The sequence below is a fragment of the Salmo salar genome, chromosome ssa27 (genome assembly GCF_905237065.1).
Source record: "Salmo salar chromosome ssa27, Ssal_v3.1, whole genome shotgun sequence".
In the NCBI taxonomy this organism is placed as follows: Eukaryota; Metazoa; Chordata; class Actinopteri; order Salmoniformes; family Salmonidae; genus Salmo; species Salmo salar.
The window spans coordinates 32,501,740-32,517,634 of NC_059468.1; the positions used below are offsets into that span (position 1 = coordinate 32,501,740).

Consider the following 15,895-nt stretch of genomic DNA (forward strand, 5'->3'; position numbering starts at 1 on the left):
ATACGCTCCAGACCTCCGGTGCGCATCCGCGGCCCAGTTCGTCCTGTGCCTGCTCCTCGCACTCTCCCTCCAGTGCGCCTCCATAGTCCAGTACGTCCTGTGCCTGCTCCTCGCACTCTCCCTCCAGTGCGCCTCCATAGTCCAGTACGTCCTGTGCCTGCTCCTCGCACTCTCCCTCCAGTGCGCCTCCATAGTCCAGTACGTCCTGTGCCTGCTCCTCGCACTCTCCTTTCAGTGCGCATCCATAACCTGGTACAGCCAGTGCCTGCTGTGAGCACTCGGCCCTTAGTGCGTCTCCCCAGTCCGGTGAGACCGATTCCTGCTCCTCGCACTCTCCCTACAGTGCGCCTCCATAGCCCAGTATGTCCTGTGCCTGCTCCCCGCACTCGACCTGAGGTGCGTGTTACCAGTCTGGCGCCTCCTATGCCAGCTCCACGCATCAGGCCTCCAGGGCGCCTGCTCAGTCCGGGGTGTCCTGTTCCTGCTCCCCGCTCTTGACCTGAGGTGCGTGTTACCAGTCTGGCGCCACCTATGCCAGTCCCACGCATCGGACCTCCAGTGCGCATACCTAGTCCGGAGCCTCCAGCGACGCTCCTCAGCCCGGAGCCTCCAGCGACGCTCCTCAGCCCGGAGCCTCCAGCGACGCTCCTCAGCCCGGCGCCTCCAGCGACGCTCCTCAGCCCGGCGCCTCCAGCGACGCTCCTCAGCCCGGCGCCTCCAGCGACGCTCCTCAGCCCGGAGCCTCCAGCGACGCTCCTCAGCCCGGAGCCTCCAGCGACGCTCCTCAGCCCGGAGCCTCCAGCGACGCTCCTCAGCCCGGAGCCTCCAGCGACGCTCCCCAGCCCGGAGCCTCCAGCGACGCTCCTCAGCCCGGAGCCTCCAGCGACGCTCCTCAGCCCGGAGCCATTTACATTACATTTACATTTAAGTCATTTAGCAGACGCTCTTATCCAGAGCGACTTACAAATTGGTGCATTCACCTTATGATATCCAGTGGAACAACCACTTTACAATAGTGCATCTAAATCTTTTAAGGGGGGGGTTAGAAGGATTACTTTATCCTATCCCAGGTATTCCTTAAAGAGGTGGGGTTTCAGGTGTCTCCGGAAGGTGGTGATTGACTCCGCTGTCCTAGCGTCGTGAGGGAGCTTGTTCCACCATTGGGGTGCCAGAGCAGCGAACAGTTTTGACTGGGCTGAGCGGGAACTGTGCTTCCTCAGAGGTAGGGAGGCGAGCAGGCCAGAGGTGGATGAACGCAGTGCCCTTGTTTGTGTGTAGGGCCTGATCAGAGCCTGAAGGTACGGAGGTGCCGTTCCCCTCACAGCTCCGTAGGCAAGCACCATGGTCTTGTAGCGGATGCGAGCTTCAACTGGAAGCCAGTGGAGAGAGCGGAGGAGCGGGGTGACGTGAGAGAACTTGGGAAGGTTGAACACCAGACGGGCTGCGACGTTCTGGATGAGTTGTAGGGGTTTAATGGCACAGGCAGGGAGCCCAGCCAACAGCGAGTTGCAGTAATCCAGACGGGAGATGACCAGTGCCTGGATTAGGACCTGCGCCGCTTCCTGTGTGAGGCAGGGTCGTACTCTGCGAATGTTGTAGAGCATGAACCTACAGGATCGGGTCACCGCCTTGATGTTAGTGGAGAACGACAGGGTGTTGTCCAGGGTCACGCCAAGGTTCTTAGCACTCTGGGAGGAGGACACAAGGGAGTTGTCAACTGTGATGGCGAGATCATGGAACGGGCAGTCCTTCCCCGGGAGGAAGAGCAGCTCCGTCTTGCCGAGGTTCAGCTTGAGGTGGTGATCCGTCATCCACACTGATATGTCTGCCAGACATGCAGAGATGCGATTCGCCACCTGGTTATCAGAAGGGGGAAAGGAGAAGATTAATTGTGTGTCGTCTGCATAGCAATGATAGGAGAGACCATGTGAGGATATGACAGAGCCAAGTGACTTGGTGTAAAGCGAGAATAGGAGAGGGCCTAGAACAGAGCCCTGGGGGACACCAGTGGTGAGAGCACGTGGTGCGGAGACAGATTCTCGCCACGCCACCTGGTAGGAGCGACCTGTCAGGTAGGACGCAATCCAAGCGTGGGCCGCAATCCAAGCGTGGGCCGCGCCGGAGATGCCCAGCTCGGAGAGGGTGGAGAGGAGGATCTGATGGTTCACAGTATCAAAGGCAGCAGATAGGTCTAGAAGGATGAGAGCAGAGGAGAGAGAGTTAGCTTTAGCAGTGCGGAGAGCCTCCGTGACACAGAGAAGAGCAGTCTCAGTTGAATGCCCAGTCTTGAAACCTGACTGATTAGGATCAAGAAGGTCATTCTGAGAGAGATAGCAGGAGAGCTGGCCAAGGACGGCACGTTCAAGAGTTTTGAAGAGAAAAGAAAGAAGGGATACTGGTCTGTAGTTGTTGACATCGGAGGGATCGAGTGTAGGTTTTTTCAGAAGGGGTACAACTCTTGCTCTCTTGAAGACGGAAGGGACGTAGCCAGCGGTCAAGGATGAGTTGATGAGCGAGGTGAGAAGGTCTCCGGAAATGGTCTGGAGAAGAGAGGAGGGGATAGGGTCAAGTGGGCAGGTTGTTGGGCGGCCGGCCGTCACAAGACGCGAGATTTCATCTGGAGAGAGGGGAGAAAGAGGTCAAAGCACAGGGTAGGGCAGTGTGAGCAGGACCAGCGGTGTCGTTTGACTTAGCAAACGAGGATCGGATGTCGTCAACCTTCTTTTCAAAATGGTTGACGAAGTCATCCGCAGAGAGGGAGGAGGGGGGGGAGGGGGAGGAGGATTCAGGAGGGAGGAGAAGGTGGCAAAGAGCTTCCCAGGGTTAGAGGCAGATGCTTGGAATTTAGAGTGGTAGAAAGTGGCTTTAGCAGCAGAGACAGAAGAGGAAAATGTAGAGAGGAGGGAGTGAAAGGATGCCAGGCCCGCAGGAGGCGAGTTTTCCTCCATTTCCGCTCGGCTGCCCGGAGCCCTGTTCTGTGAGCTCGCAGTGAGTCGTCGAGCCACGGAGCAGGAGGGGAGGACCGAGCCGGCCTGGAGGATAGGGGACAGAGAAAATCAAAGGATGCAGAAAGGGAGGAGAGGAGGGTTGAGGAGGCAGAATCAGGAGATAGGTTGGAGAAGGTTTGAGCAGAGGGAAGAGATGATAGGATGGAAGAGGAGAGAGTAGCGGGAGGGAGAGAGCGAAGTTTGGGACGGCGCGATACCATCCGAGTAGGGGCAGAGTGAGAAGTGTTGGATGAGAGCGAGAGGGAAAAGGATACAAGGTAGTGGTCGGAGACTTGGAGGGCAGTTGCAATGAGATTAGTGGAAGAACAGCATCTAGTAAAGATGAGGTCAAGCGTATTGCCTGCCTTGTGAGTAGGGGGGGAAGGTGAGCGGGTGAGGTCAAAAGAGGAGAGGAGTGGAAAGAAGGAGGCAGAGAGGAATGAGTCAAAGGTAGACGTGGGGAGGTTAAAGTCACTCAGAACTGTGAGAGGTGAGCCATCCTCAGGAAAGGAACTTATCAAGGCATCAAGCTCATTGATGAACTCTCCAAGGGAACCTGGAGGGCGATAAATGATAAGGATGTTAAGCTTGAAAGGGCTGGTAACTGTGACAGCATGGAATTCAAATGAGGAGATAGACTGATGGGTCAGGGGAGAAAGAGAGAATGTCCACTTGGGAGAGATGAGGATTCCAGTGCCACCACCCCGCTGGCCAGATGCTCTCGGGGTATGCGAGAACACATGGGCAGATGAGGAGAGAGCAGTAGGAGTAGCAGTGTTATCTGTGGTAATCCATGTTTCCGTCAGTGCCAGGAAGTCGAGGGACTGGAGGGTAGCATAGGCTGAGATGAACTCAGCCTTGTTGGCCGCAGACCGGCAGTTCCAGAGGCTGCCGGAGACCTGGAACTCCACGTGGGTCGTGCGCGCTGGGACCACCAGGTTAGAGTGGCAGCGGCCACGCGGTGTGAAGCGTTTGTATGGCCTGTGCAGAGGGGAGAGAACAGGGATAGACAGACACATAGTTGACAAGCTACAGAAGAGGCTACGCTAATGCAAAGGAGATTGGAATGACAAGTGGACTACACGTCTCGAATGTTCAGAAAGTTAAGCTTACGTTGCAAAAATCTTATTGACTAAAATGACGAAAATGATACAGTACTGCTGGCTGGTGGAGTAGGCTAGCTAGCAGTGGCTGCGTTGTTGACTTTGTTTGAACGTGTAGCTGGCTAGGTAACCTCGATAGTTTCAGTACTACTGTCATGGGTATTGAAGTTGAAGGAGGACCAAAATGCAGCAGGACTGTGTTTGTTCACTTTGAACATTTATTAAATCAAAACGAACACAAAAACAACAAACAAGAGAACGAACGATCCACTGACAGTCTGGCAAGGCACAAGGCTAAACACAGAACAATCTCCCACAAATGACAAACACAAACACACCCTAATATATTGGACTCTCAATCAAAGGCAAATAGACAACACCTGCCTTCAACTGAGAGTCCCAACCCCAATTAACCAAACATAGAAACAGACACACTAGACTAAACATAGAATACATGAAAACCAAACAGTGCCCAAAAACCCCGGAATACTTAAATCAAATGCCCCTTCAACAAACACACCACCCCGAACCACATAAAACGAATACCCTCTGCCACGTCCTGACCAAACTACAATACCAATTAACCCTTATACTGGCCAGGACGTGACAACTACACCTTGTCATGATACAAAAGCAACTATGTAGCTAGCTAACATAACACTAATCAAGACGTTCCTTTGTAATGTATTTAGTTTCTACAATGCTGCTCGTCGGTAATAGTTGGCTAGGTTTGGAAAAATGGCGTCGCGGGGGACGAAAATAGCTGGCTAGCTAACCTCGATAATTACTCTAAACTACACAATTATCAAGCTATGACAAAGACAACTATGTAGCTAGCTAGCTAACACTGCACTAGTGCTGCTAGTCGGTAACGGTTGGCTAGCTAGCAGTGGGTTTGATGATGACTAGGTGTGTTGACTAAGTCTGGAGTCTGGACAACGGCGTCGCGGCGCGGCTGGCTAGCTAACCTCGATAATTACTCTAAACTACACAATTATCTTAGATACAAAGACAGCAAAGACAACTATGTAGCTAGCTAACTAACACTAACACTACACTAATCAAGTCGTTCCGTTGTAATGTAATAGTTTCTACAGTGCTGCTAGTCGGTAGAAGTTGGCTAGTTGGCTAGCTAGCAGTGTTGACTACGTTAGGAGAACGAAAATAGCTGGCTAGCTAACCTCGATAATTACTCTAAACTACACAATTATCTTCGATACAAAGACGGCTATGTAGCTAGCTAAGAAAAATTGCTCAGAGTGAGCCCTCAGCGACGCTCCCCAGCCCGGAGCCCTCAGCGGCGCTCCCCAGCCCGGAGCCCTCAGCGGCGCTCCCCAGCCCGGAGCCCTCAGCGGCGCTCCCCAGCCCCGAGCCTCCAGCGGCGGTCTGCAGCCCAGAGCCTCCAGCGGCGGTCTGCAACCCAGAGCCTTCAGCGGTGGTCTGCAACCCAGAGCCTTCAGCGGCGGTCTGAAACCCAGAGCCTTCAGCTGCGGCTTTTAGCCCAGAGTCTTCAGCGGCAGTTGGCGGTCCGAAGCCTCCGGCGATGATCCATGGTCTGGCTCCTCCGGACATACAGAAGCGGGGGGAATCAGCGGGCGGTGGGGGTACTATGCCCGGAACCAGAGCCGCCGCCATAGACATTAGTCACCCACCCAACCCTCCCTTTGTGTTTTGTGGTTGTTTTGTTGTTTTTTGTTTGTTTGCATTTGGAGTCTGCACCTTTGGGGGGGGTACTGTCACGTCCTGACCCTAGTAAGATGTCATTTTCTATAGTAGAGAAGGGCAGGGCGTGACGGGGGGTGTTTTGGGTTGTTCTATGTTTTCTAGTGTGTTGTCCTCTCTGCGTCACGGTTTGGTGTTTTTGTGTTTTCAAGTTATTTATGTATTGCATTCAGTTTCACGTCTAATAAATATGGAACTACGAACATGCTGCAATTTGGTCCGATCCTTCAAACAGCCGTGACACTCTAATAGGTCCTGTCTGCCAGTAGCACCATCCTGTCACTCTATAAAGTGTCTCTAATAGGTCCTGTCTGCCAGTAGCACCATCCTGATAAAGTGTATCGTACTTTCATTTATAGAACATATGATGTTTTATGTCTTTGACGTTGAATGACATGAGAAATCTTGTGCCAATCACGTAGGCTTTTCTAGAAATCTCTCTGTCATGCATTTCACTGTATCTATTCTCTTCTAGGGTGCAAGAGTAGCCATTGTCCTTGTAGTTGTTCCTAACGCCACTCTTGAAGTACAAGAGTTGAATAGAAAAGGTTTCTTTCTGATCAAATTCAATACATTTCAGTAGGCAACCCTTATCTGTCCTTGCATCACTATTTAACTATTTTAAAAATGGGTAACACTTTGTTTTAAGGGTCCATAATAAACCATTTATAAGGCCTTTAAGGCATTTACAAACCATTTGTTCAACATTTATTAATCATTACTCCCACAGTTTAAAACTATTTTAACATCTTAAACACAATTTTAATATCTTAAACATTATGTTAACATCTTAAATGTTATATTAACATCTTAACATTATGTTTACATCTTAAACATTATGTCAACATCTTAAACACAATTTTAACATCTTAAACATTATGTTTACATCTTAAACATTATGTTTACATCTTAAACACAATTTGAATATCTTAAACATTATGTTAACAACTTAAACAGTATTTTAACCCCGTAAACTCTCTCTGTGCAGTTGGATAAGGAACTGGAGGAGGTGACCATGCAGCTGCAGGACACCCCAGAGAAGACCCCGTACATCAAGCAGAACCACTACGGAGGCGTCAACAACATCCTCAGCATACGCAACTTCACCGACGGCAAAGGTGACTGACCACTGCTGCTTTTGTTCACACTTCTACAGCATCACCTCCCACATATTCCTCACTCATTAGAACAGACACACCTCTGTCAGCATGGACTGCTGCTGCTGCTGCACCCACTGTCTGCACATGATTCTCTCTGAAGAGTTGTACTCATCTGTCCAAGGTAAAACAGCTGTGCTCACCTCATAGATAGGGAAGAGCAAGCGTTTAATTGTTCCTCCAGTTTCTTGTCTGCTAATTATGATACAATACTACTATCGTCATGACAACTATTTTTCTATATTTTTTTATTTAACCTTTATTTAACTAGGCAAGTCAGTTAAGAACAAATTCTTATTTACAATGACGGCCTACCAAAAGGCAAAAAGTCCTCCTGCGGGGAAGGGGGCTGGGATTAAAAATAAAAATTCTATAAAAATATAGGACAAAATACACATCACGACAAGAGAGACAACACTACATAAAGAGAGACCTAAGACAACAACATAGCATGGCAGCAACACACGACAACACAGCATGGTAGCAACACAACATGACAACAACATGGTAGCAACACAACATGGCAGCAGCACAACATGGTAGCAGCACAAAACAGGGTACAAACATTATTGGGCACAGACAACAGCACAAAGGGCAAGAAGGCAGAGACAACAATACATCACGCAAAGCAGCCACAACTGTCAGTAAGAGTGTCCATGATTGAGTCTTTGAATGAAGAGATTGAGATAAAACTGTCCAGTTTGAGTGTTTGTTGCAGCTCCTTCCAGTCGCTAGCTGCAGCGAACTGAAAAGACGAGCGACCCAGGAATGTGTGTGCTTTGGGGACCTTTAACAGAATGTGACTGGCAGAACAGGTGTTGTATGTGGAGGATGAGGGCTGCAGTAGGTATCTCAGATAGGGGGGAGTGAGGCCTAAGAGGGTTTTATAAATAAGCATCAACCAGTGGGTCTTGTGATGGGTATACAGAGATGACCAGTTTACAGAGGAGTATAGAGTGCAGTGATGTGTCCTATAAGGAGCATTGGTGGCAAATCTGATGGCCAAATGGTAAAGACCATCTAGCCGCCCGAGAGCACTCTTACCTGCCAATCTATAAATTACGTCTCCGTATTCTAGCATGGGTAGTATGGTCATCTGAATCAGGGTTAGTTTGGCAGCTGGGGTGAAAGAGGAGCGATTACGATAAAAGGAAACCAAGTCTAGATTTAACTTTAGCCTGCAGCTTTGATATGTGCTGAGAGAAGGACAGTGTACCATCTAGCCATACTCCCAAGTACTTGTATGAGGTGACCATCTCAAGCTCTAATTCCTCAGTGGTAGTAATCACACCTGGGGAGAGAGGGGCATGCTTCTTACCGAAGGTTAACCTCTATGGGCTAGGTGGGACGCTAGCGTGCCACCCGTGGTGCACTCCATCAACAGCAGGTGCATTTCAAGAGCGGCAAATTTGAATCCAAATAAATGTCAAAATTCACATTTTTCAAACATACAACTATTTTACACCCTTTGAAAGATAAACATCTCCTTAATCTAACCACGTTTTACGATTTCAAAAAGGTTTTACGGTGAAAGCATAAATTTAGAGTATGTTAGGACAGTACATTTACAAGAGTTGTGTGTAATGTTTTGTCAATTCAAAGACAGGGTCACCAAAACCATAAAACCAGCTAAAATGATGCACTAACCTTTTACAATCTCCATCAGATGACACTCCTATAGTTCTATCAAGTTCATATTTATATCCAAAAACAGCGTTTTACTATGGCATTGATGTTGAGGAAATCGTTTCCCTCCAATAACCGGCAGTCAAGTCAGCGTCACAAATTAAATAATTAAAATTAGAAAACATTGGTAAAATATTATATTGTCATTTAAAGAATTATAGATTTACATCTCTTGAACGCAATCAACTTGCCAGATTTAAAAATAACCTTACTGGGAAATCACACTTTGCAATAATCTGAGCACTGCGCCCAGAAAAATACGCGTTGCGATACAGACTAGACGTCATGTTGGGGAGATCTAAAATCGAAAATACTATGTAAATAATCCATTACCTTTGATTCTCTTCATCAGATGTCACTTCCAGGTATCACAGGTCCATAACGAATGTAGTTTTGTTCAAAAAAGCTCATCATTTATGTCCAAAAATCTCCGTCTTGTTAGCACATGATCTAAGCCAGCCGGACTTCTCGTCATGAACGAGGGGAAAAAATATATTTACGTTCGTTCAAACATGTCAAACGTTGTATAGCATAAATCATTAGGGCCTTTTTAACCAGAACATGAATAATATTCAAGGTGGACGAATGCATACTCTTTTATAACGTATTGGAACGAGGGTACCCAACATGAACTCGCGCGCCAGGTGTCTAATGGGACATCATCGTTCCATGGCTCTTGTTCGGTCAGATCTCCCTCCAGAAGACTCAAAACACTTTGTAAAGGCTGGTGACATCTAGTGGAAGCAATAGGAAGTGCCAAAATATTCCTCAGCCCCTGTGTTTTTCAATGGGATAGGTTTAAAGGCAATACAACACATCAGGTATCCACTTCCTGTCAGAAAATGTCTCAGGGTTTTGCCTGCCAAATGAGTTCTGTTATACTCACAGACACCATTCAAACAGTTTTAGAAAATTTAGGGTGTTTTCTATCCATATGTAATAAGTATATGCATATTCTAGTTACTGGGTAGGAGTGGTAACCAGATTAAATCGGGTATGTTTTTTTATCCAGCCGTGTCAATACTGCCCCCTAGCCCTAACAGGTTAAGGGCAGAGAAAGCTTGTTGGACACTAAGAAAGCTTTTTGTAGAGCATTTAACACATAATCCGGGGAGGGGCCAGCTGAGTATAAGACTATCATCTGTATATAAATGGATGAGAGAGCTTCCTACTGCCTGAGCTATGTTGTTGATGTAAATTAAGTAGAGAGTGGGGCCTAGGATCGAGCCTTGGGGTACTCCATTGGTAACAGGCAGTGGCTGAGACAGCAGATGTTCTGACTTTATACACGGCACTCTTTGAGAGAGGTAGTTAGCAAACCAGGCCAAAGACTACACCGTAGTACCTCTCTCGTAGTTCAGGACTACAGTACCTTGAACCTAAGTTTGTCGATTGCTCAATGATAAGCTTCTGTTCAGCATTTAGACTGACAGACAGACATATAGAGAAATATAAATGGGTCATTATATTCACCATGAGGATTCAGCCACATCGTAGAGAACACCACCACGTCCATATCTCTACCTCAGCCATCAGTATTCATGAGACTGGCTGGACTAAATGCATTTGGGCTGTGAATGTGTGGCTGTTACAAGAGTACAACAGTGTCAACAGTGATTACAGTCATTAGCACATGGTTTGGACTTGAAGGTAGAGCGGTGGGGTTGACTGACCACGGCATCCATATTAGGAATTGCCTCAGTTGTCAGGCCAGTTAAAATACGTAGTCCTCAACTCCTACAGTTGTTAGCAGTCAGTTGACAAGTTTGAGAGTTTCATAAGACAATTGAGGAACCTAATATGGGTGCCGTAAAGGATCTGGAGAGTAGTTACAAAGAGTTCAGAAGACATTAACATTACTGTGAGGTTATCTCTCAGGGCACAAGAGATAGTGACCTGTTACAGTAAATTGCTCTTTTGACACCATCCCACCAACATTGTTTTCACAGGTGGGTTTATATATTATTAATTTCCAAATAGGATTATACCGTGAATTGCTCACGTTAATAAATCATTTACCGCCGCAATCCAATCCATTATGCTATGTTTAGACATGCGCTCCTGTATCCTCCTCTTCAGATGCACATTTAGGATACACAATGCCACAGTGTGATCGTCCAATCAGGTCAATGTTATGCTAAGAGGTGAAGATCTGGGTCAACTGGAGAGGAATAAATGGACACATAAGGGGATCATTTCGGGGCTCTCCAGGTGGCATTTGAAAAACTGATAAGGCTGTTTACTTTGACAACAACTGTGTTCACACTCCCACGGTGACGAGAGGCCAACACCAGAATCCTGTCAGGCTGTTTCCCCCCTGGACTAAAATATTTTCCACAACATCAAGAAGCACAGCAGTCCCTCTCTCACTCGCTTTCTCTCTGTCTGTCTCTTTCTCGCTCTCTCTCTCTCTCTCGCCTCTGACTCTCTCCATCTGTCTGTCTTACTTTCTTTCTCTATATATCTATCCATCTCTTTCTCTTTCCCTCTCTCTGAGTCTCCCTCCATGAAGCCTCTCTGACTGTGCTACCAGCAGAGCTCCATTTAGCATGTGTTGAACACACAGAACAGAAATGTTGTCTTTGTTTGCTGCTGCCTTTAAAGTAATACCCAACAGATACTGTATCAGTGATGTAATACCCGACAGATACTGTATCAGTGATGTAATACCCGACAGATACTGTATCAGTGATGTAATACCCGACAGATACTGTATCAGTGATGTAATACCCGACAGATACTGTATCAGTGATGTAATACCCGACAGATACTGTATCAGTGATGTAATGCCCGACAGATACTGTATCAGTGATGTAATACCCGACAGATACTGTATCAGTGATGTAATACCCAACAGATACTGTATCAGTGATGTAATACCCAACAGATACTGTATCAGTGATGTAATACCCGACAGATACTGTATCAGTGATGTAATACCCGACAGATACTGTATCAGTGATGTAATGCCCGACAGATACTGTATCAGTGATGTAATACCCGACAGATACTGTATCAGTGATGTAATACCCGACAGATACTGTATCAGTGATGCAATACCAACACATACTGTATCAGTGATGTAATACCCGACAGATACTGTATCAGTGATGTAATACCCAACAGATACTGTATCAGTGATGTAATACCCAACACATACTGTATCAGTGATGTAATACCCGACAGATACTGTATCAGTGATGTAATGCCCGACAGATACTGTATCAGTGATGTAATACCCAACACATACTGTATCAGTGATGTAATACCCAACACATACTGTATCAGTGATGTAATGCCCGACAGATACTGTATCAGTGATGTAATGCCCGACAGATATTGTATCAGTGATGTAATTTACATAGCATTTGCTTTGAGAGAATGCTTGACATGCATTTTGTAATGCTATCTATTATTATTATTATGACTGATGGTGGTACATTCTTCGGTGTCCTTAGCTTGTCAGGTCTTGTGATCTGAACCAGGCATAGGGGACATACCAATGGCACACTATTCCCTATATAGTGCACTACTTTTGCTCAGAGCTCTATTGGAATCCTATCGGGTCCTGGTCAAAGGTAGTGAACTACACTGAGTGTACAAAACATCCTAATATTGAGGTGCAGCTCCCCCATTTCTGCTCTCAGAACAGCCTCATTCGTCAGGACATGGACGTTACAAGGTGTCGAAAGCGTTCCACAGGGATGCTGGCCCATTTCTTCCTACAGTTGTGTCAAGTTGGCTGGATGTCCTTTGGGTGGTGGACCATTCTTGATACACACGGGAAACAGCAGCGCTGCTGGGTTTCACACAAACCGGTGCGCCTGGCACCTACTATCATACCGCGTTCAAAGACACTTAAATATTTTGTCTTGACTAGTCATCCTCTGAATGGCACACATACACAATCCATGTCTCAACTGTCTCAATACATAAAAATCCTTCTTTAACCTGTCTCCTCCCATCAACACAGATTGAAGTGGATTTAACAAGTGACATCAAAAAGGGATCATAGCTTTCACCTGTATTCACCTAGTCAGTCTGTCATGGAAAGAGCAGGTGTTCCTACTGTGTTGTAGAGAATAGGGAGTCATTTTGTGGCGTGGTGTGACAGCCCGTATGGGGATTGATCCTGTTTGCTGTGTCATCTCTCCGTGTCTCTGCAGAGGGGGAGAAATCGATAGTGAAGAATCATCTTGAGCAGAAGCCTCAGGCCCAGTGGGGCTCCATGGATCCTTCCAGAATAAACAGAGGTCCCCTGGAGGATATCAACTCACCTGAACAGTGAGTCCTCCATAAAAAGTATCCCTCCTCCCTCCTCCTTTTTCATCCCCCTTTTTTCCTCCTACTGTTGTCTTTTTTTGCAGACTAGACATCAGATGTATTGCTACCACCACCAGCACTGCATGGCGGTTGCTCTGGCAACCAGTTCTGTAAAAAGATCGACCAATATAACATCCCAATCATCTACACACACTCTCTCCCCCTCTCACACACTCTCTCCCCCTCCCACACACTCTCTCTCTCCCCTCCCTCCCTCCCTCCCTCACACACACACACACACACACACACACACACACACACACACACACACACACACACACACACACACACACACACACACACACACACACACACACACACACACACACACACACACACACACACACACACACACACACACACACACACACACACATATAACCGGCAGAGCACAGCTGACTGCATGTTGTCCCGACTCTTAAAACGTGGCGGTCCAGAACACTCATAACACACTAAACTGACAAATAAAGAGCTACCTTCACTTATTATTCATGAGCAGGCTGGGGCATGTCGACTTCATCAGAGAGGGAAAAAAGAGTTTAAAGCATCATTGAGAGCCCTCCATTGCCGCCTCCTCTTCTCCCTCGTCCTCCAAGCTCTCCTCCTCCTACGTTCATCTAACTGGGACTGGATAGAGAGAACACATGAGTGAGTGAGTGAGTGAGTGAGTGAGTGAGTGAGTGAGTGAGTGAGTGAGTGAGTGAGTGAGTGAGTGAGTGAGTGAGTGAGTGAGTGAGTGAGTGAGTGAGTGAGTACATGAGAGGAACAGAGAGGGGAACCATGATAGAGAAGACACGGAAAAGAGAGAGCAGAAAACGGATAGAGAGAGGGAGACAGAAATGACATGATAGAGAGAGGACATGAGAAGGAGGGAGAGGAACCAAGAGGGAGGATCCATGAGAGAGTCACAGAGCTTATGTAACCAGTGATTTACGACTACAGTTAGAAGCAGCAGTAGCAGCAGGGGTTGAAAATAGACTGGGGAGACAGAAGAAGTGGAAGAACACTGAGTTATTCCCACACCACATGAATGTTTGATCACATGGTGGGAGGGAGGTGATTCCCAAACCTTCCATAACAAAGCCATCACCTACAGAGAGATGAACCTGGAGAAGAGTCCCCTAAGCAAGCTGGTCCTGGGGCTCTGTTCACAAACACAAACAGACTCCACAGAGCTCCAGGACAGCAACACAATTAGACCCAACCAAATCATTAGAAAATAAATAAAAATACTTCACACATTGGAAAGAATTATCAAAAAAACAGAGCAAACTAGAATGTTATTTGGCCCTAAACAGAGAGTACACAGTGGCAGAATACCTGATCACTGTGACTGACCCAAACTTAAGGAAAGCTTTGACTATGTACAGACTCAGTGAGCATAGCCTTACTATTGAGAGAGGCCACCGTAGGCAGACCTGGCTCTCAAGAGAAGACAGGCTATGTGCACACTGCCCACAAAATGAGGTGGAAACTGAGCTGCACTTCCTAACCTCCTGCCAAATATATGACCATATTAGAGACACATTTCCCTCAGTTTACACAGATCCACAAATAATTTGAAAACAAATCCAATATCTACTGGGTGAAATACCACAGTGTGCCATCACAGCAGCAAGATTTGTGACCTGTTGCCACAAGAAAAGGTCAACCAGTGAAGTACAAACACCATTGTAAATACAATCCATATTTATGTTTATTTATTTTCCCTTTTGTATTTTAACCATTTGCACATTGTTACAACATTGTATATAGACATAATATGATATCTGAAATGTCGCTATTCCTTTGGAACTTTTGTGAGTGTAATGTTTAATGTTCATTTATATTGTTTATTTCATTTTTGTTTATTATCTATTCCACTTACTTTGGCAATGTAAACATATGTTTCCCATGTCAATAAAGTGTTCTTTCATCAAAAAACATTTACAACAACCTGTGAGACAATTCACTGGTCTCATTTGAAAGTTGTCAGAATTGAAAGACTTTGAGCCAGTGAATGAGAAGGTTTTTTCTATAGTTACATAACTGCCATTTGGTTAGGTAATCGGCTTGAAAAGCACTGGCTCTAACAGAGAGGTGCTGTGTGAGCTGTCACCAGGCAGAAGCATGACATCTCTCTAACAGAGAGGTGCGGTGTGAGCTGTCACCAGGCAGAAGCATGACATCTCTCTAACAGAGAGGTGCGGTGTGAGCTGTCACCAGGCAGAAGCATGACATCTCTCTAACAGAGAGGTGCTGTGTGAGCTGTCACCAGGCAGAAGCATGACATCTCTCTAACAGAGAGGTGCTGTGTGAGCTGTCACCAGGCAGAAGCATGACATCTCTCTAACAGAGAGGTGCGGTGTGAGCTGTCACCAGGCAGAAGCATGACATTTGATTTTTGTCAGAAGATCTCCAAAGCACGGAGTGGATTATGGGTTAGTGGAGAGGAGAGGAGGGACCAGGGAGGCTCTGGTGTGTTACTGTGGGGGGTGGAGGAGCAGGAGGGAGGGGACCAGGGAAGCTCTGGTGTGTTACTGTGGGGGTGGAGGAGGAGGGGGGAGGGGACCAGGGAGACTCTGGTGTGTTACTGTGGGGGGTGGAGGAGGAGGAGGAGGAGGGGACCAGGGAAGCTCTGGTGTGTTACTGTGGGGGTGGAGGAGCAGGGGGGAGGGGACCAGGGAAGCTCTGGTGTGTTACTGTGGAGGAGACGGAGGAGGAGGAGGGGACCAGGGAGGCTCTGGTGTGTTACTGTGGGGGTGGAGGAGGAGGGGGGAGGGGACCAGGGAAGCTCTGGTGTGTTACTGTGGGGGTGGAGGAGCAGGGGGGAGGGGACCAGGGAAGCTCTGGTGTGTTACTGTGGGGGGTGGAGGAGGAGGGGGGAGGGGACCAGGGAGGCTCTGGGGTGTTACTGTGGAGGAGGAGGAGGAGGAGG

The 15,895-nt window shown here is 47.3% G+C and overlaps 1 protein-coding gene across 1 annotated transcript in view; it reads left to right on the forward strand.

The window, feature by feature from the left end:
• LOC106588960 (gamma-aminobutyric acid type B receptor subunit 2) overlaps positions 1 to 15,895 on the forward strand; it is a 462,346-nt gene that overhangs the window by 441,631 nt on the left and 4,820 nt on the right. The window contains exons 17-18 of the mRNA XM_014178545.2: positions 6,801 to 6,930; positions 12,822 to 12,939. Of these exons, the coding sequence (XP_014034020.2) occupies positions 6,801 to 6,930; positions 12,822 to 12,939 (248 nt within the window). The remainder of the gene's footprint in view (positions 1 to 6,800; positions 6,931 to 12,821; positions 12,940 to 15,895) is intronic.